The sequence below is a fragment of the Dasypus novemcinctus genome, chromosome 4, assembly GCF_030445035.2.
Source record: "Dasypus novemcinctus isolate mDasNov1 chromosome 4, mDasNov1.1.hap2, whole genome shotgun sequence".
NCBI lineage: Eukaryota > Metazoa > Chordata > Mammalia > Cingulata > Dasypodidae > Dasypus > Dasypus novemcinctus.
In genome coordinates, this window is record NC_080676.1 from 160382050 (window position 1) to 160402981 (window position 20932).

The window sequence follows — 20932 nt, forward strand, 5'->3', positions numbered from 1 at the left end:
TAGGTAAGACTTGAAACAATGATTTTTTAGTGTTTTATCTAGTTTTCATAAGTGGTTGGAAGTTTTAGAAATCTTGAAGGCAGAAAGATTAGAAGTTTGAAAAATATTTATAATTTTTCATTTTAGAGCAGTGGACACACTTTAAAAACATCTGTAAGCATTATTTGTGAGACTTCAAAATAAATTATTGGCCATTAAAATTTACTCTATTTTAATGTTATAATTTTTAAAGTTAAAAACTTATTTTGAGTTCCATAAAATGTTAACAAAATGAAATATTCTTACTTTACATGATGAAATAAAAATAACCAGAAGTCTTGTCAATGAATAGAATAGAGCTTTAATTTTTCTGAATACTAAATCTAACTTTCACCATGCTGTTTAATTCATTCTATAATTTCAGATCCTCTGTTCATGTGGTTGTAGAGGAGAATCTTAATTTGAGGAACATATTCATAAGGTTAAATAATTTAAATTATGAGGCATAAATAGCTGATATTTTGGAAACAGAATTTCCCTATTTTTCTTATTTTGTTTCTAAAGAAATACCTTAAGTTTTTGTTGAAGGTATTTTACTTCCATCTGCAGAGCCTTTGTAGCTGTCTGAGCTGCTAACGTCTTCCGATTCTCAATTGTCAACTGCCGACTAAAGGCTTTACTATTCATTCTCAGTTGTTTTTCCAAGCTCTGAAAAAGTATAGATTTCAACTATTCTGTAATCAATGTGGTATTATTAAAAACTTAAAATATAATGAAACTAACTACATTTATGAAAAGTACAAAATTTCAATACAATTTTAGTGAATGGCTTGTATAGGGGATATATATTAGAACTAAGTCCAACAACAAGAGCATCAAGCCAACAAGTCATGAATCCTAACTCTAGGAATAAATATCATGTGTTGAGCCCAATAATTTTTATGTACTCTGGAATTTGGTAAAAATTTTTGAATGAATCCTACAAATAAAAAAATATAACTCAGTGTCATATATCCCCCACCCCCAAGATGGCTCCCTCATCTGTCTGCTCGTTGTATCTGCTCATTGTCTGCTCATTGTGTCTGTTTGTTGTCTGCTCTTCTTTAGGAGGCAGCGGGAACTGAATCCAGGACCTCCCATGTGGGAGGCAGGTGCCCAAATGCTTGAGCCACATCTGCTTCCTACTTGTTGTGTATGCTCATTGCATCAGCTTGTTGCATCTGCTCATCTTCTTTAGGGGGCACTGAGAATCGAACTTGGACTTCCTATGTGGGAGGTGGGTGCCCAACTGCTTGAGCCACATCCACTCCTCCAGTGTCATATTTTAAAACTAACATAAGCAGCTTGGCCAAAACTAAATATTTCACCGCTTACCTTTGCATGTTGTACTCTTTAAAAATCTTTCACACCTCTCAGTGAAGGAACATTTCTGCATCAATGCAGACCATCTTGGCACAGTTATATACAAATTAGTGATAAGTGAGACTAAAAGTTATAGAGACTGACCCTTCTGCATCCATAGAAATGAATTATGAAACACTGAAATGCCCGGTGTAGCTCAATGACCCCTTAGACACAGGACTCACTGCTGCAGCTTCACCTTCTTGCTAGAATGAGAACTATTTTTTGTTTGATCTGGACTTTGACAAAAGCCGTGGCCAAAATGACCTTTTATATAAAGTGGGTGTCCCCTCATTATAACATTAATACTTTCTCATTAAAGAAAAGTAGAAAAAAATAGCAAACTAAAAGGATGAAATTCTCCGTAAATATCCTACATCCTAAAATAGTAACAGTAAAACAAAACAAAACAAACCCTACATGTTTTGACCCAGAAAACATTTCCCTTCCACCAAATGCCCTACCACCATACAGCAATTTCCCATCAACCAAGTCCTTCTGTTTGCCAAGAAAATAGTTAACTAGATATAAAAACATGAACAACTTCAACAGTTATATGTAAAAATGTATTGGTGAGATAAAAATACATTTACTTTTACATGACATGCTAAGATGGTTTCACTAATACCTAGATAAACCAGATAATACAGTTTTGGTATACTATTTACAAGAGTAAAAAATGAGATTGTTCATTATATTCTGTCACTCATATTACCATTTTATGTAAGAAAATTCTCTTTATGATAGAGATTTTTACTAACAGAATAAATGACTGAAGTAAAGAGATGGCTGAAACAAACTTGATAATTCCTTATTATTTCAAGATCATAGAAGATACTTGCCTCTCACCATCAGGTATTAAGAACTAAACAGTAAATAAATTCCATTTATATTTTGTCCATAGAGACCAAAACTAGTGTAGACTAGGTGGGTGAATTCCATATCAGCCCTTGTAACATAATGCCCACGTTTTAGACAACCATGCACCATTGAAAAAAATCAATGCATTCATCTTTTAGACTATTTTAATAACTTTTACCTCCCTCTTTCCAGGGTCATTATCTAGAAAAAAATTCCTGTTTCTAAAAGACTAAAAACGCCTATGTGGTAATGAAGACCAAACTGGTGAGGGAGAATAGGAGCAGACACCACCGTTTAGGTTTTTAGGGAAGTGACCTTTTAGTAAAGTTTGAAGTAGAGGGCTGATTTCTAAGAAAGCTTTTGCTCAACACAATGCAACTTTTTTTTAGCACATGAAAAAACTCCAACACTTGTCACTGTGCTGTCCTAGAGAACAATCACTTCCAGATAAATTAACCTAGCTTACCAGACCACAAAGCTGAACTTTTTCTGTCTTTTCTTCAACCATTCCGTGCCCCACCCCACCCCAAACCCTTAGATAAAATCCTGATTTCATGGGGTATGCTGAGCGATGCCGTTTGTAGCGCTCATTACACTACAAATATGGTTAATGTGCATCCTTCCTGTCTTAATTTTGGAAACTTAAAATTTCTAGGCCTCAGCAATACAGACCTGTATTCTCTTGTCATTTGCCTCCATTTTGGTCGTAAGAGTGGACAATCTTTGAGTAAGGTCTTCCCTCTCTGCAAGATTTTTGTCTTCAGAAAGTTTCTGCAGTGCCTGCAAGGCGTCTTTAGTCCTCAACAACTCACTGTCGGCCTCTCTAAGTTTCCTAGATACAGCTCTTTCCTTTTCCTGGGATTTCCTAAGTTGCTGCCTTAAATTTTTTACTTCATTCTGATGTTTAACCATTATTTGAGGTAGATTATTTTGTGAATTCTCATATTTTCCTATAGCTTTCAAGTGCCTAAACTGAAGTTGTTTCAAAATTTGGTTTTCTATGACGGTGGTTTCCAATTTACGACGTATATCAGCTAATTCATTTTTGAGTTCTTTAATCTTATGAAGTCTTGCTGACATAATGCGATGAACCATAGCATCTCTTCTTTGAGTAAACATATTGATTTGAGAATTAAAGAATGATGTGTTCCAGTTGTGCTTTTTTTCAGCTGCAATTTCCTTATGGCCTGTGTAAGCAGATAATCCAGTTTATTACTAGTAATATATAGAGATATGCAAATATACACATATTATAACCTCCCCCCAATGTGACACACGTATACATACATACATGCCTAAGTGTGACTAGAAGGGCAAAGAACTACACTTAATGAATGCCTGTGTTTTAGGATGGGTACTGTAAACATAGATACCTCATTTAATGTAATTCTTCAAGGTCAGTAGTAGCATATTTTCATTTTATATCTGGAGATTTTAAGTTATCTGTCCAAGTTAACACAGCCATTAAATAGCATAGAACTGATTGAAAATCTGGACTTCTTTGAATGTAAAACCAGTGCTACTTGCTAAAATTTACTTAGCGCTTACCATATGCTGGACATTGAATTATGCTTTATATAATTATCTGATGTCATCTTTTCAACAATGATTTATGAGGCAACTGGAGTGTAACATTAGGGTTCTAGGTGGAAATATCATATTCAAAGTGATCCTTAAAAAGCCATTAAAATCCTGATATAGTATTTGGATATTTCATCTCTCAAATCCAACACAGCCACCTTTACCTCTACTACTTTGGCTGAACACTAAATGAAAATTGTTGGCATGTGTTCAGGAGTCTATTGAGAAAAAAGAAAGATTCTAAACAATATTGCACTTGCCAACAAGCTTACTTAATTGAATCTGAGTGTGTTAAATGCATGAGTAACATCACTGTACTATTATCTCATTTTAAAGATGAGCAGACTGATGCTCAGAGATGTCTCTTGTGAATGGGTACATAGCTAGTAAGTGGTGGGACAGAACCCAGGTCTGGGTGCCAATGCTACTGCCTCCTCCATATGTGTGTGCATTTGCATAACATATATGCATGCATATATATGTAAATAAATGTGTACATGTGTATGTATCAGCATATGTTTATTCTGAAAAAGATTGAAACTGGATTCTAAAGTCTAAAAATCTGGTCATGATCCTGGAGAGAGAAGGGCACCTAATGGCTCATGTAGACACTCCCCCTGGGACATGGGTTACATGCCTGGTACAGGTGGTGGGAAAGGCAATTCTGCCTGTGATAGAAATGATGAGCCAGCACAAAGAGAGGAAGTTTTCTAGGGATAAAGCATTTGAGCCTTGACCGTGGCTGACCACATAGATTTTATAACAATCACAGTATCAGCATCACATCAATAGCTGATGAACTGTCTTTGTAAATATGTCTTCAAAGGTGTTTATTTTCACACCAGGAGTAACAAGTTAGTAGGGGTATGGTTGAATATCTGAATATTTTAGAACAGGCCTTTGAGAATCACGAAAATTGGAGAGCAGAGCAGGTAAGCCTCTAGAAACCCTACAGGAAGCCTTATGAATAGGTATCTGTGGTTATGCTGTGGCCACGAACTTTAATACCAAGGGCATTGTCTAGGGGAGGCCTAGACTCAGGCTGGTTTAAGATGGGAGAGGACAGGGGCCGACATGCTCAAGGCCATGTCCAGCATGACTGAACTTGACCCCCAACTTCTAATGTTTACAACTCCAGGGGCCTGACCCTGGAGGAGAGAGGGATCTCCTTGAGACTGGATAGATGAAGGGTGGTAGGTTCCACAAGAAGTGGAGGCTTACTTCCCCTCCCAGGCTGTGCTCAAGAAAGTGACTGAAGGGCTGGGTTAACATAAGAGGGTGCCTGGGAACTAAATGCCACAGCCCTTGGCATTGGTCAAGGCCTGAGGACTCAGGCTGTGCACAGTGGGCATGGGTACTTTACAAGGAGGAAATTCGAGCCTTTTAATCATCGCGTGAGCCTGGACCAGGAACACATAAGCAATGAACCTGAAAGAAGACCGGAGGCCCTTTCCCAAATATTCTTGCCTGTGTAAGGTCCCCCATACTTCCTCTAACCCCCAAACATGCCTAAGAGTGAATTTCTTGTCTACTTTAGTGACTGGGTGGTGGGAGGGGCTGAGCTAGCTTTTTTTTTTTAACACGCATACATGGTTTATTTATTTATTTATTTATTTATTTATTTATTTATTTATTTATTATTAGAACAGTTGCAATCTTACAAAACAATCAGGCATAATGTGCAGAATTCCCAAACATCACCCCTCACCAACACCTTACATTGTGGAACATCTGTTACAGATTACAAAAGAACATGGTAAGTGGGGCCAAGCCAGCTTTGGTTCAGAAATGTAAATAACCACTCAAATTCTTACTAAACACATCGCGCATGCTTACAGAATCATAAAGGTTATGGGAAGTTGAAATGGGGTTAATCTTTATGATTTTATAAGTTCATCACCCTATACCATACACATTTACAATTTCTATCCTATTTTTCAGGATAAGGCAGATGTAGCTGACTGATTAAATTACTTAGGGCACTTTAATCACTTTTAAACTGCTGAGCCAAAACACTCACTCAAATTAATGGCTTAATTCATCAAAAATATATATATTGGGAAGCTGACTTGGCCCAGTGGATAGGGCCTGCACTGCACCGAGGGAAGGACAGAATCGCTGCTCAGGGTTCTTCAGGGCTGGTCTCTGATTCTGCTGTCACTGATGCTCAGCTGTCACTCCTCTTTGGGAAGGAAATCAACTCTACTCAAATGTTTTGGGATCTATTAAGTGCATCTTTAACATTTATATTCTGATAAATTGAGAGCCAGACTAGGCTACACTGCACTGAGGTCTTCTCTGAGGACTTAAGCAAAAAATAAATTAAAAATAACTCCAGGGAGGGAAGCGGACTTGGCCCAGTGGTTAGGGCGTCTGTCTACCACATGGGAGGTCCGTGGTTCAAACCCCAGGCCTCCTTGACCCGTGTGGAGCTGGCCCATGCGCAGTGCTGATGCACACAGGGAGTGCCGTGCCACACAGGGGTGTCCCCCGCATAGGGGACCCCCACGCGCAAGGAGTGTGCCCCATAAGGAGAGCCGCCCAGCGTGAAAGAAAGTGCAGCCTGCCCAGGAATGGCGCCACACACATGGAGAGCTGACACACAAGATGACGCAACAAAAAGAACACAGATTCCTGTACTGCTGACAACAACAGAAGCAGACAAAGAAGAACATGCAGCAAATGGACACAGATAACAGACAATGGGGGGTGGGTGGGAGGGGAGAGAAATAAATAAAAAATAAATCTTAAAAAAAAAATATATATATATGTATTTAGAGATGGAGTGGACATCACCATCCCAGGGCCCTCAGGATGGAGGAATAAAATATGGATAGAGTAGACTTGCTGGTATTCTACTATGGAACTATTGTGACACTAGCAATGGAAGAAACTGTATCATTGATGTGGAGACAGTGGCCATGGGGGTTGCTGAGGGCAGGAAGAGGGAGGAAGAGGTGTGACATGGGGGCATTTTCGGGACTTGGAGTTGTCCTGAATGATATTGCAGGGATGGATGCAGGACATTATATATCCTGTCATAACCACTGATTGGACTGGGGAAGAGTGTAAACTACAATGTAAACTATAATCCATGCGGTGTAGCACTGCTCCAAAATGTAGTCACCAATTGTAGTGAATGTGCCACACTGATGAAAGAAGTTGTTGATGTGGGAGGAGTGGGGCTGTGGGGTGTGGGGGTACATGGGGACCTCTTACATTTTTTAATGTAACATTTTATGTGATCTATGTATCTTTTTTCAAAAAAAGATAGTAAAAAAATAAATAAAAAGCCCCTAAACACCTCCCCCCCTGAAAAAAGTGATACAACCTAAACCCATTTGACCTTTAGGTATGAAACCATAAAGTCCATAGTTACCCCAAAAGACATTTTATATTACTTATAATGAAACCGGCCCTTCTGAACAGTCCCAAGAATACCCCCCACTCACCACTTGAGCAGCAAACTCACCCTGCCCAGCCCCTATTTTCATTCCTTCTGGCCCAATTCCCAGGTGGGCCCTGCTCCCCTACGCCCTTCCTCTTACACCCCTGCTCTTCCCTGGCGTCATCCTGGCTCCCTCTCCTGGTCATTTCCCTTCTTGGGCTTGCAGTTGGTCCCCTCCTGATCCCGTGCCCTCCACTCCTTGGGCTGACTCTGCTCCTTGTCTTGAGCTACCTTCCCACTCCCTCCTGCTGGCCTACCCTCAGCCAGGTTCTTCTCTGCCTCTTCAGGGTCTACACCATATTTCACCTTAAAAGAGCTGGACCCCTTCCTCCAAGGACAAGGGTCTTTCAAGGGAAGGGCCTTTCCCCTCTCTTCTCTGGAGTCTCTGTGGTTAGTCTGTTGGAGAGGGTGTTTCTTCAATACTACGTTAGGCTTCTACCTACACCCGACCAAAGATAACAAAGATAACAGGGACATTCAAAGGGCAAAAGGTGTCCCAACGATCAAATGCAGCAAAATAACTGTTTTTGGTATAGTAATGTTTTGAATGACTATTACATGTAGCAATTGATAGTTTTGACCTTATATTGACAAAGAAGACACATCAAGTGAGCAATTTTCTTAATTAACAGGATATGTAATTGAGAGAAATCTGAAAGTACAATTTCTACAAAAGGAAGAAATAACCAATTTATGAAAATCAGTTGAAGAAACTGATTGCCTGCTTTTTAAGTTGATTTAAGCAAACCTCTAATATTTGACCACAGCAAAAATCCTATCAAATTGAAGTCCAAGCATGCTCATTTCATCCTCATACTTTTTCCCTATTAAAGTTTTTTTTTTGGTGTTATAACATTTGCTTTCCTCTATTTGCTAAAATTGGAGTTGAAAATAACCTCTGCTACTATTCCTTAGTGAAATCTGCATCTATATTGGAGTTTCCTAATCCATTGGATTAAGCAAAAAAGCTTAACAGAAACTGAACATTCATGTGAGAAGGAGCTTCACTAGTGAAAACTGTAAGCTTTTTTGCTGTGGGTTAGAAATATATTACTCCAGAGTGCAGCAAATTACTTGCTGCTTAAATTTCTCTGGCCAACCCTTACCAAACATGAGCTTATATGGGAGCAATAGAATAAGAGAATGAAGCAAGGAAATACTTTATCATTCTGTGACAAGGCTTGATGCCACAATGAGTGTTTTAAGTTCATTGTACAATGATCCTCATGGACATATAAAATTTGAGTGAAATACACACCTGAGGTTTATTTCAAATATTTTCAGAGTATTAATATACAAAAGAATATCCAAGTCAGAGCAAACTTTTTACTATTTAAGATACAGTAATTCAGGATCCTAGTCTGTTGTGAAGTGATTGAATTAATTTAGACTGCTCCCAGTTTATGAAGAAGTTTACTGCATAAAGTGCTCAATAAGTATTTGTGGAATATATAAATGAGGAATCAATTGCTAAAGTTAAATTGAGGGAGATGGGGGAATAGAGAGGTAGAGGACGCACTTTTCTCCCAGAAAAATAGCTAGCAGCCAGGCAGAAACTGTCCATAAAACTGCTCTAGGGCTTAGGACACCAGGGGAAGGCCAGGTAACATCCAAAAAAGAGAGGGCTGAAGAAAAGGAGTCTTGGCTGGCTGTAAAAATCCTGAGAGGAAAGCTGCAGCAACTGCAGGCACCCATCCCCCCACCATCAGGGCAAACAGCACTGGGTTCTCCAGCACCTCACTGGAGGACTGAAGGGGTTGGAGGGGTCCTTTTTACCCAGAAAGGGAGAAGGAGGGATGCAACCTATAGCAAGTTTAGATTTTGGCCAGTGAATTTGGTCTGTTGCATCCTAGGGGTTGCACATTTCCTGGCTGGATGGGGCCACAACATTGTTAGCCCTGAGAGTTGGCAGGGAGCTAAAGATAACCCACACCTTTGAACACCTTCCCTACTGCCCTGGACAGGTTGCTGATGCTGCCTGCAGAGGGAAGGAGGTGCAGTTAGTCAAGAGCTTCTGAGAAAGTTTGTTTGCGAGGTTTGGCCTGCTTCTGTGCTTCTGCTTGGGTGGGGTTACAGTGAATGCATTCCCTCCTAGTACCTGGAGTCTGAGCTGAGAGGCCTGCTGAAGAGTACCATCTGCTGGCAGACCAGGAAAGTTCATGCAAAGAAGAGAAAAATATTAAATAAATAAAAGAGGCCATTAGGTACCTTTACTGCCCCCTTCTCCATTGTCCTTGGAAACTGGCTTGAATCCCATTACTGGGCCTTTAGCCCTGGTTTGAGCGGTTAAACAGGGGCAATCCCAAGTATCTAGGATAAGTTGAACCAAAAATCAAAGAACAGGGAACGGACTTGGCCCAGTGGTTAGGGTGTCTGTCTACCACATGGGAGGTCCGCGGTTCAAACCCCGGGCCTCCTTGACCCGTGTGGAGCTGGCCCATGCGCAGTGCTGATGCGCGCAAGGAGTGCCCTGCCACGCAGGGGTGTCCCCCGTGTAGGGGAGCCCCATGCGCAAGGAGTGCGCCCAGAAGGAGAGCCGCCCAGCGCGAAGGAGGGTGCAGCCTGCCCAGGAATGGCGCCGCCCACACCTCCCGTGCTGCTGACGACAACAGAAGCGGACAAAGAAACAAGATGCAGCAAATAGACACAGAAAACAGACAACCGGGGGAGGGGGGGATTAAATAAATAAATAAATCTTTAAAAAAAAAATGAAGGGGTGGAGAGAAATAAATAAATAAAATAAATCTTTAAAAAAAAGGATATTATGAAAAACTATAAGCCAACAAACTAGACAACCTAGAGAAAACTGACAAATTAATAGAAATGCACAAAAAACCTACACTGACACTACAAGAAATATAAGAACTTAACAAACCAATCACATTTAAAGAGATTGAATCAGTCATCAAAAATCTCCTGTCAAAGAAAAGTCCAGGACCAGATGGCTTCACAGGTGAAATCTATCAAGCATTTAGAAAAGAATAAACACCAATTCTGTTTAACTCTTGCAAAAAAATTGAAGAGGAGGGAAAATTACCATATTTTATAAAGCCAATAACACTCTAACACCAAAGCCAGATAAAGGCACTACAAGAAAAAAAAAATCACAATCCAATCTCTCTAATGAACACTGATGCAAAAATTCTCAAAAAAATACTCACAAAACAATTATATGCCATGACCAAGTGGGATTTATTCCTGGTATGCAAGGGTGGTTCAACACAAGAAAATCAATTAATGTGTGGCACCACATTAACAAATTGAAGGAAAAAAGAAACCATGTGATTATCTCAATTGATGCAGAAGACAAAATCGAGCATCCTTTCTTGATAAAAACACTTTATCAAGAAAAATAGGAATAGAAGGAAAATTCCTCAATATGATAAAAGGCATATATGAAAAGTCCACAGCTAACATCATATTCAATAGGGAAAGGTTGAAAGCGTCCCCTGAAGATCAGGAACAAGATAAGGATGAGCAGACACCACTGTTATTCACCATTGTGCTAGAAATTCTAGCTAGAGCAATTAGACAAGAAAAAAGTAATGCAAATAGGAAAAGAGGAAGTAAAACTTTCACTATTTGCAGATGACACGATCTATATTTAGAAAATTCTGAAAAGTCTACTACAAAGCTACTTGAGCTAATGAGTTCGGCAAAGTTGCAGGATAGAAGATCAACATGCAAAAATCAATAAAACTTCTGTACACTAGTACTGAACAATCTGAGGAGGAAATCAGGGAGAAAATTCCATTTACAATAGCAATAAAAAGACTCAAATACCTAGGAATCGATTTAACCAAAGAAGTACAGGACCTGTATTCAGAAAACTATAAAATGATGCTAAAAGAAATCAATGAAGACCTAAACAAATGGAAAGACATTCAGTGTTCATGGACTAGAAGACTAAAAATCAAGAAGATGTCAATTTCACCCAAACTAATTTATAAATTCAATGTAATACCACTCAAAATTCCAAAGTCTACTTTATGTAAATAAAAAAGGCAATTATCAAATTCATTTGGAAGGGAAAGTGCACCTGAAGCCAAAAGCATTCTGAAAAAGAGAGCAATGTGAACTTGAAACATAATACAAAGCTACAGTGGTCAAAACAGCATGGTATTTGCATAAAGATAGATACATTGATCAGTGGAATATAATTGAGAGTCCAGAAATAAACCCTCACCTCTATAGCCAAATGGTTTTTGAAAAACCTACCAAGTCCGTGTTAATAGGACAAAACATTCTCTCAACAACTGATACTGGGAGATATCCATAACCAAAAGAATGAAAAAGGACCTCTATCTCACTCCTTATACAAGAATCAACTCAAAATGGCTTAAAGGTTTAAACATAAAAGCCAGGACCATAAAACTACTAGAAGAAAATTCAGGGAAACATCTTCAGGATCTTGTGGTAGATGGTTTCTTGGACCTCATACCTAAAGCATGCACAACAAAAGAAAAAATGTATAAATGGGACCTCCTCAAAATTAAACATTTTTACATCTCAAAGAACTTTGTCAACAGGGTAAAAAGCAGCTGACACAGCGGGAAAAATAGTTCGAAATCATACATCCAATAAGGCTTTAATATATCCATGATATATAAAGAGATGATACAACTCAATAATAAAAAGCCAAACAGCCTGATTAAAAAATGGGCAAAAGACTTGAATAGACATTTGTCCAAATAAGAAATAAAAATGGCAAAAAAAACAAAAACAAAAAAAAACATGAAAAAATTTTCAACATCACTAGTGATTAGGCAAATGCAAATCAAAGCTACAATGAGATATCATTTCACACCTACTAGATTGGCCACTATTAATAAGACAGGGAACTACAAGTGTTGGAGAGGATGTGGAGAGATAGGAACACTTATTTACTGTTGGTGGGAATGTAGAATAGTACAGGCACTGTGGAGGACTATTTGGCAGTTCCTAAAGAATTTGAATACAGATTTGCCATGTGACCTGGCAATACCATTATTGGGTATAATGCCCAGAAGAAATGAGAGCAGTGTCACAAACAGACATCTGCACACCGAGGTTATTATTCACATAATATAGTGAATGTTATTCACTATAATGTTATCAAATAGTGGTGTTATTCACAATTGCCAAAAGATGGAGACAATCCAGGTGTCCATCTGGATAAACAAAGTGTGGTGTATTCACATGATGGAGTATTATAGAGCTGAAGATAAAATGAAGTCGTGAAGCATATGACAACATGGATGAACCCAGAGGACATTATGTTGAGTGAAGCAAGCCATACTCAAAAGGACAAATACTTTATGATTGTGCTTTTATGAACTAAATATATTGTGTAAACTCATGGAGTTAATAACTTGAATATGGGTCATGAGAAAATACAATGAGGTTAGAGATTGGAAAGCTGAGGTTTAACTTATGCAGAAGTTGTAAATAAGATCTGTGTCAGTCTTTGGAAATGAATAGAAAGGGTGAAAGCACAAAATAATGTTTGCAACTAGTAGTGCTATTATATGCGTATGACAGTCGTTGAAAGGGGAAGTCTAAGGTCATGGATATTACTAGAAGGAAAGGTAAAAAATGTAACATGTATTGTATGGAATAGTAAAACCTCATGTGAAATCTGAATATGGGTGATATTGTATATATATGACTGGTTTTCTTTGAAAGCATTACAAGATGTTAATATCAGACAAAAACCATTATGCTAAATGAAAGAAATCAGACATGAAGTAGTACATCTTGTATGATACCATTTATATAAAATGTAAATATAAATCAATTTATATAGATAAAATTAGATTAGTGGTTATGTAGGGTTAGGGAAGGATAGAGGGATTGAGAGGTGATGCTAAGCAGTATGTAGTTTTTCTTTTTGGAGTAATGAAAGTGTTCTAAGTTTTTTTTTGTGGTGGTGAATGCATAAAATTGTAATTATACTGAAAGCCACTGATTATGCACTTTGGATAGGTTGTATGGTATGTGAATATATCTCAATAGAACTGCTTTATAAAAAATCTTCAAACAAAAGAAAAGTCCAGGACCAGATGACTTCACAGGTGAATTCTACCAAACATTTCAAAGAGAATCGATACAATCCTGTTTAAACTCTTCCAAAAAATTGTAAAGGAGGGAAAATTACCCAAAACATTTTATGAAACCAACACCACCCTAACACCAAAACATGGACTAGAAGACTAAACATCATGAAGATGTCAATTCTACCCAAACTGATTTACAGATTCAATGTGATGCCAATCAAAATTCCAACCACTTACTTTATAGAAATAGAAAAGTCAACTACCAAATTTATTTGTAAAGGAAAGGGGTTCCAAATAGCCAAAAATGTCCAAAAATGAAGAGTGTTGCTGGAGGACTTGTGCTTCCTCACCTTGAAGTGTAATCATAAAGCCACAGTGGTCAAAAGCAGCATGGCATTGGCATAAAAATAGAACACTGATCAATTCAATTTAATTGAGAGTTCAGAAATAGAGCCACACCTCTATGGTCAACTGATTTTTTTTTTTTAAGATTTATTTATGTATTTATTTCTCTCCCCTTCCCCCCACTCCCCCCACCCCGGTTGTCTGTTCTCTGTGTCTATTTGCTGTGTCCTCTTCTTTGTCCGCTTCTGTTGCTGTCAGCGGCATGGAAATCTGTGTTTCTTTTTGTTGCGTCATCTTGTTGTGTCACCTCTCCGTGTGTGCAGAACCATTCCTGGGCAGGCTGCACTTTCTTTCGCGCTGGGTGGCTCTCCTTATGGGGCGCACTCCTTGTGCGTGGGGCTCCCCTACGCGGGGGACACCCCTGTGTGGCAGGGCACTCCTCGTGCCCATCAGCACTGCACATGGGCCAGCTCCACACGGGTCAAGGAGGCCCGGGGTTTGAACCGCAGACCTCCCATGTGGTAGACGGACGCCCTAACCACTGGGCCAAGTCCGCTGCCCTGGCCAACTGATTTTTGATAAGCCTACTGCAGAAGTTTTTAAATTTTTATGAATCCCAAAAAGACAAAGCTTATACTTGTGAACTAATCCATTCCTGTGGATGTGAGACCCTTTCAACTGGATTACGTCAATGAGATAAGACCCAGACTGAGTCTCTGCCCTCTTCCTGGGTCTGATAAAAAAGGAGACAGAGAGAGACACGGGCAGTTGAAAAGGGAGCTGCCATATTGATCCTGCAATGTGAGATAAAGGACTTCAGTTCTCCCTGCAGCTGAGCCCCTCACAGCCTTAAAGAGCTGATGCCCAGGGAGAGCTGAGCCATATGCCTGGTAGCTTGCAGCTGAACTCAGGAGGAAAGCAGGGCAGCTGAGATGGACAGAGGAGGCCGAGACAGAGACAAGCCCTATGTCTGGTTGTTCACAGCTGACCTCAGGAAGCTGGGCTCTGAGGGAAAGGCTGAGATTGGCAGCCATCTTGGTTTGCCACATGGCCGGACAACAGTATTTCGCTTTAGTGAGAAAGAACCTCTGATGGTGCCTTAATCTGGATATTTCACGGCCTCAGAACTGTAAACTTTTTTTTTTTTTTTTAAAGATTTATTTTTATTTATTTGATTCCCCTCCCTTCCCCTGGTTGTCTGTTCTCTGTGTCTTTTTGCTGCGTCTTGTTTCTTTGTCCGCTTCTGTTGTCATCAGCGGCACGGGAAGTGTGGGCGGCGCCATTCCTGGGCAGGCTGCTCTCTCCTTCGCGCTGGGCGGCTCTCCTTACGGGTGCACTCCTTGTGCGTGGGGCTCCCCTACGCGGGGGACACCCCTGTGTGGCATGGCACTCCTTGCGCGCATCAGCACTGCGCATGGGCCAGCTCCACACGGGTCAAGGAGGCCCGGGGCTTGAACCGCGGACCTCCCATGTGGTAGACGGACGCCCTAACCACTGGGCCAAAGTCCGTTTTCCCAGAACTGTAAACTTTTACCTCAAATAAGTCCCCTTTATAAAAGCCAACCCATTGTTTGTACTTTGCATTGGAAGTCTTTTGGTAAACTAAAACATCTACCAAGTCCATTTTATGGGACAGAACAGCCTCTTCAACAAGTAGAGAAATGGTCCCTTTTACATTAAGACACTGTACAAAACTATAAATAAAAAGTGTATAGTGGATTGTCTTTCAGACAACTAGAAAAAATGTTTAGAATTCAAAATGTAGTTAGTTTCTCATAGAAATAGTTTTATAAATAGTAATTGCTTCTCAAAAGCTATAATCAGGGAAGCGGACTTGGCCTAGTGGTTAGGGTGTCCATCTACCACATGGGAGGTCCGTGGTTCAAACCCCGGGCCTCCTTGACCCGTGTGCAGCTGGCCCATGTGCATTGCTGATGCGCACAAGGAGTGCCCTGCCACGAGGGGTGTCCCCCCGCGTAGGGGAGCCCCAGGTGCAAGGTATGTGCCCCGTAAGGAGAGCCGCCCAGCGCGAAGGAAAATGCAGCCTGCCCAGGAATGGTGCCGCACACACGGAGAGCTGACACAACAAGATGACGCAACAAAAAGAAACACAGATTCCTGTGCAGCTGACAGCAACAGAAGAGGACAAATAAGACGACACAGCAAATAGACACAGAGAACAGACAACTGGGGTGGGGGAAGGGGAGAGAAATAAATAAATAAATAAATAAATAAATCTTTTTAAAAAAAGCTTATAATCAATACAAATGTAGTATATAGATCAATGGTTCCTTGTCAAAAACCCCTGGGGGCAGATTGTTTACCAATTTTAAGGGTTTTATTTTTTAGGGTACATATATGGTATTTCACCTAGTAGTGTCTGGGGCAGCACACTTAAATCAAAAACTATTTTTGTAGTGAAATATATGATTACTGACACTAAGTGAAATAAATAAAGGTGAGTCTCATGTCAGTTCAAGGCAGGTTTTTGTTGTCAAATTTGTTTTGGTGGCAAACATGAAAAACGATGGGTTTGTAGAGCTTTATAAATTTCCAGTGCGGGGAAACGGACTTTGGCCCAGTGGTTAGGGCGTCCGTCTACCATATGGGAGGTCCGCGGTTCAAACCCCGGGCCTCCTTGACCCGTGTGGAGCTGGCCCATGCGCAGTGCTGATGCGCGCAAGGAGTGCCGTGCCACGCAAGGGTGTCCCCCGCGTGGGGGAGCCCCACGCGCAAGGAGTGCGCCCGTGAGGAAAGCCGCCCAGCGTGAAAAGAAAGTGCAGCCTGCCCAGGAATGGCGCCGCCCACACTTCCTGTGCCGCTGACGACAACAGAAGCGGACAAAGAAACAAAAGCAGACAAAGAAACAAGACACAGCAAATAGACACCAAGAACAGACAACCAGGGGAGGGGGGGGAATTAAATAAATAAATAAATCTTTAAAAAAAAAAAAATTTCCAGTGCGGATAAGAGATTGTGCAACTGTGGTATGACAGAACTTAACCATATTGTCCCATTGTTATAATCTTGTCCAAATGCTATGAACAGATTTATGATGGAGTCCCACTCTGAAGATAAAGGACTGGACTTTTCATCTCTGTGCTGGGCCTCACAATGTATGCTGGTCTCCTGCCTCTCTACAAAAGGGATTTTTAACCTTTTGAGAAGTTGATGAAAGTTGTGGGTTCTCTCCCAGGAAAGGCCACATATGCACTTAGACATAAAAAATCACATAGAATTTCACAGGTTTCACAGACGTAAGTCTCAGATTAAGAAGCCCTTCTCCATAGCTAGAAAGAAGGAGACTGAAGTTTCTACATGTTCCTAGAAGTGGTGCAGAGGGTCCTGGATACACCTGGTAATTGCAGGCTAGAGGTGAGAAAGATATGGGGTAAATATGACTGGTGGATAGAAGGACCTTGCAAATAGTAGGTTCTTAACCAGTATTTGCTGACTGTTGACTGAAGGCAGTTCTGATGGTCAGAGCTGAAAAGAGTTCCTGGCCAGAGCAGCTGTGCATACATATGAATGTTTATAAGCCCAGGATTGCCTAAAACGAGAAGTAACCACAGTCTTGGCAGAGAAACAGGGCGGGAGCAGATCAAGGATGACTGAGGTTAACTCCCATTTGGATAGTTAGGAGTTAATGGTGTTGGCGCTTTTAAAATCCACAAGGAAATGACATTATTAACAGCCTTTTGAGCCATCTCTCTTTCAAAAGATTGTCTCTGCCAATATGCCTCACCAGTCTTGGAGACCATCTTCTTGGGGTGCTGAGACAAGGATTTACATTTCATTGGCGACTCAAACCTTGGTTCTTCAGTTGAGACGAAAGGCAAGAAGCCAGTGAAATCCAAGTATGGCGGTACTCTGTAACAAGGCCACCTGTTAACTAAAAATGGAACTAGCCTCACTAGTAGGTTCCAGTAGGGTAATCCATGCAAGAGGCCTGAGCTTTATATACTTTAAGCCTAACTCTCTGTTGTTTGGTAATTATTCTTAAATTCCCTATTTCCAAATTCTTTCTATAAAAGCTGACGTATAAAAGCACAATATGGAAAAACAATAAACAAATAAAAAAACACAATACAACTGAATATGGAACACTTCAAATATTAATGCATTAAATAAACATTATAATCAGAAATTCAGGCTTAATTGGGAGATTTTGCCTCTTACCTTTAAGCTGGGTGATTTTTGAAACATATTTTTTCTTCTCTTCCTTCTTTCCTTCTACCACAGGTTGCACCAAGTAATTCCTATTAACAGCTGTTTCTGAACATTCAGAGAGAAAGTCCTCTGAATAATCACAGTGAGAACTTAGACTTCGGTAGGAACACTGAGATCTGCTGTAATCAACGCTCTTATCGGAAGCGCTACTGTGCCTGGGATCGTCACCTGCGCCTGGCCTTCCATAGCAGTCTGCAGACTTCCTATTGTTTTCTAATGGCACAATGGGGAAATGTTCATCTATATTGGGTTTTGTTGTATCAGTCAAAGACATGATAGACAACCTAATTGAAGAAAAGTGTTTAAAAATTTATGGATTATAGTAAAATGAACTTATGCTTTATTATATATTTTTTAAACTATAAATGGGTAATTAGGAATGTGAACCAACATATTTTTAAGTTTTTTTCTGGAGAATTTTCAGTTTGGTTTTCATATTTTTTCTTTTTATTATTTCTATATAAAATATAAGACCCTTGAGACCAAACTTTGGTGAGATAATACCCACAGGTAATATAAAATAAAGTCCATAACCCATAACAGCAATGACAACAATGTTATGAACTGGTGAATTACATTCTTATTTTTTAAGGCTGGTTATTGGTTGGGATATTTTGCCTTGATTATAACTGAAGAAAATGATGGTAAATTTGGACTCCTGGCATGGAATGTAAAACATGAAACACAAACATTTGTGGACACGTATACACTTTCATTTACTAATGATGGAATTGTATATTTTTTAGAGTAGTCAAGAAGAATACAATTAATTAATTTACTAGTTTTTCCAGAGCTAATATTTTTCTAAAATTAAGATTAATCTTTGGGTTTCAGTGATGTAAACTGGATCAACTTGCGAAGTTCTTTACTTTTTAATTCAGGAAATTAGCATTCCTCTCTATGAATTATTTAAGCTAATACAATATGGATATAATTCCTGATTAATACTACATCATGACAGAAGAACAATTCAGAAAAACATATTGTTTGGCATGGGAAAGTCATCTAGAGATTTTAGAACTCTTTTTGAAGAAAATTTACCAAATAGAAAATTTATATTTGTTTAATAAAGAACTGATTATATTATAGGCTACTCAAAACCCAAACTTTTATAAAAATTGGATTTGAAAGAATTAAAACTGAGCTGCGTAATTATCATAGATTTAATTATTCAATGTGAAAAATCAAAATCTTATTTTTTTGGAACTAAATAATAGTTTAGTAAAAAAGACTTCAAAGAACTAAATTTAAAAATTAAAACTGAAATCTGATAGTATGATCCGAATTTCTAATCAGGTGCATGTAATGTCACATAGTTGAAAGTCCTTGTAACAAAGACCATAACTGAAAAATAATTAAGGGTCTACATAGTCATTTGTCCTTCATTTAGATTGCATTTGATTCTAATTAATTAAAACAGTCATGCTTCATTTGTAGATCAGGACTCTGTGTTTCAATTCAGTGTGTTACTCCCCAAAAGCAACTGTCACAGGTTGATTTAGGGTTCCATCTAGCTAAAATAACTTTTGTTTTTTTTCTCCTCCTAAGAACTTGCTTAACATATATTGGAAAAAAAAAAAAAACCCCAAAAGATTGTTACTTCAATTTTTAAAATTTATTTTCTTGGTATTGGGAATAGATAGTAGTACTAAACTGTTGATTGAATTGAATAATATACGTGACAAACAAGGCTACATGCCAAGGACTCTTCATTTCACAGCAGCTCTCCTACTTATGCCCAATAGGCCTGCGAGGCCATCTGAGGTCATCGCCTTTATCTAAGGCTGCCCTCTGGGAACGCTGACCGCCCAAGGGAAAACACACATTCCCTAAGAAGCCTCAAGTTTCAGAAGAATGTTCTCCATGAAGAACGATGGGTCCAGCTCAAGGATCATTCAAGACACTAATCAGACAATGGAGGGAGGGGGAGAAATTTAAAAAAACCAACTAATAGCAATGGCTCTTCCTACAGCCTTTATCCTTGCAATTCAGAAAGAGTAGGTTACAATGTACACAAACTTTGATACTCTTCATAAGCCCTCTTAGAAGTCTAAAGTGAAGATTTAAAATAGAGGGAGTGGGAAGTCAAAAACAAGAAGGATGCCAAATATGTACCGTCAATAAAATTAACTTTAGTTAGAAAATAGCTGGTTCTGCATTTTTCGGTAATGCTCCTGGGTGAAGGACACTTACACCACTAGAATCTCTTTTCAGTCAGCCTACCTTGAAAGCAGATTGAAACAAATGAATCCATCTCCTGGGATGGATTCTTTTTTCATTTAATATTCTTAATTCTCCTGTCTCATCAAGAAAGCAAAAGAGAAATTAGCGGGAACTGGGTCCTTTCCAATGGGAATGTAGTTATCACTCTCTCCACAGAGAGTTGTTTTAAAAAAATCATTTTCTACCTCTGCTTAAGCCTCTTGCCTTTTCTTCTTCTGATGAAATGCATTAGGCAGTTCATAATCTCCCCAAGGAGTCTTAGCCTAAATGACTTTCTTAGAAACATCAGTATCTGAATTAGTACTTAACTGGTTCTTGCATTCTACAAATTACAACCTTTCTTATCACCTAATCCTAGAAACAAAGAGAGAACAGGTTCAGACAGGTTAATTGACTGTCTACCATTTCCATCTTTTAGCTTAGTGCCTTTAAAAAATATTATTAAGCAGCAGAACTGCAAACAACATATTGCTGGCAAAGTTTCACAGACCTAAGACAAATAATTTATCTGTCCAGACACATTCAGTAGCAGTGGGCAGAAGCAGAGAGGTAAAGTTTCTTGTTTTGAATCTTTGTATTGGATTAATAAACCTAGAGTTTGGCATGGAAGACCCTAAAGGACTAAAAGGTTATGCTGCAGCCCTTGCACATCCTTGTCCCCAGCTCAGCTGTTGCTCCTCTTTTTTTTTTTTTTTAAAGATTTATTTATTTATTTATTTCTCTCCCCTTCCACCCCCCACCCTGGTTGTCTGTTCTGTTTCTAGTTGCTGCGTCTTCTTTGTCTGCTTCTGTTGTTGTCAGCGGCACAGGAATCTGTGTTTCTTTTTGT

At 39.3% G+C, this 20932-nt stretch overlaps 1 protein-coding gene across 3 annotated transcripts in view; it reads right to left on the reverse strand.

Moving 5' to 3' along the window:
- LCA5L (lebercilin LCA5 like) overlaps window positions 1–20932 on the reverse strand; it is a 54928-nt gene that overhangs the window by 24301 nt on the left and 9695 nt on the right. Inside the window, exons 1-3 of one of the 3 annotated variants that reach the window (XM_058296250.1) lie at window positions 17396–17530; window positions 2914–3428; window positions 550–687 (exon numbers count right to left, since the gene is read on the reverse strand). In XM_058296250.1, the coding sequence (XP_058152233.1) occupies window positions 550–687; window positions 2914–3428; window positions 17396–17447 (705 nt within the window). In that variant the 5' untranslated portion in view covers window positions 17448–17530. Of the gene's footprint in view, window positions 1–549; window positions 688–2913; window positions 3429–17395; window positions 17531–17829; window positions 18165–20932 lie in introns of those variants that run through there. The other 2 variants (XM_058296249.2, XM_058296251.2) reach the window with 2 other exon arrangements.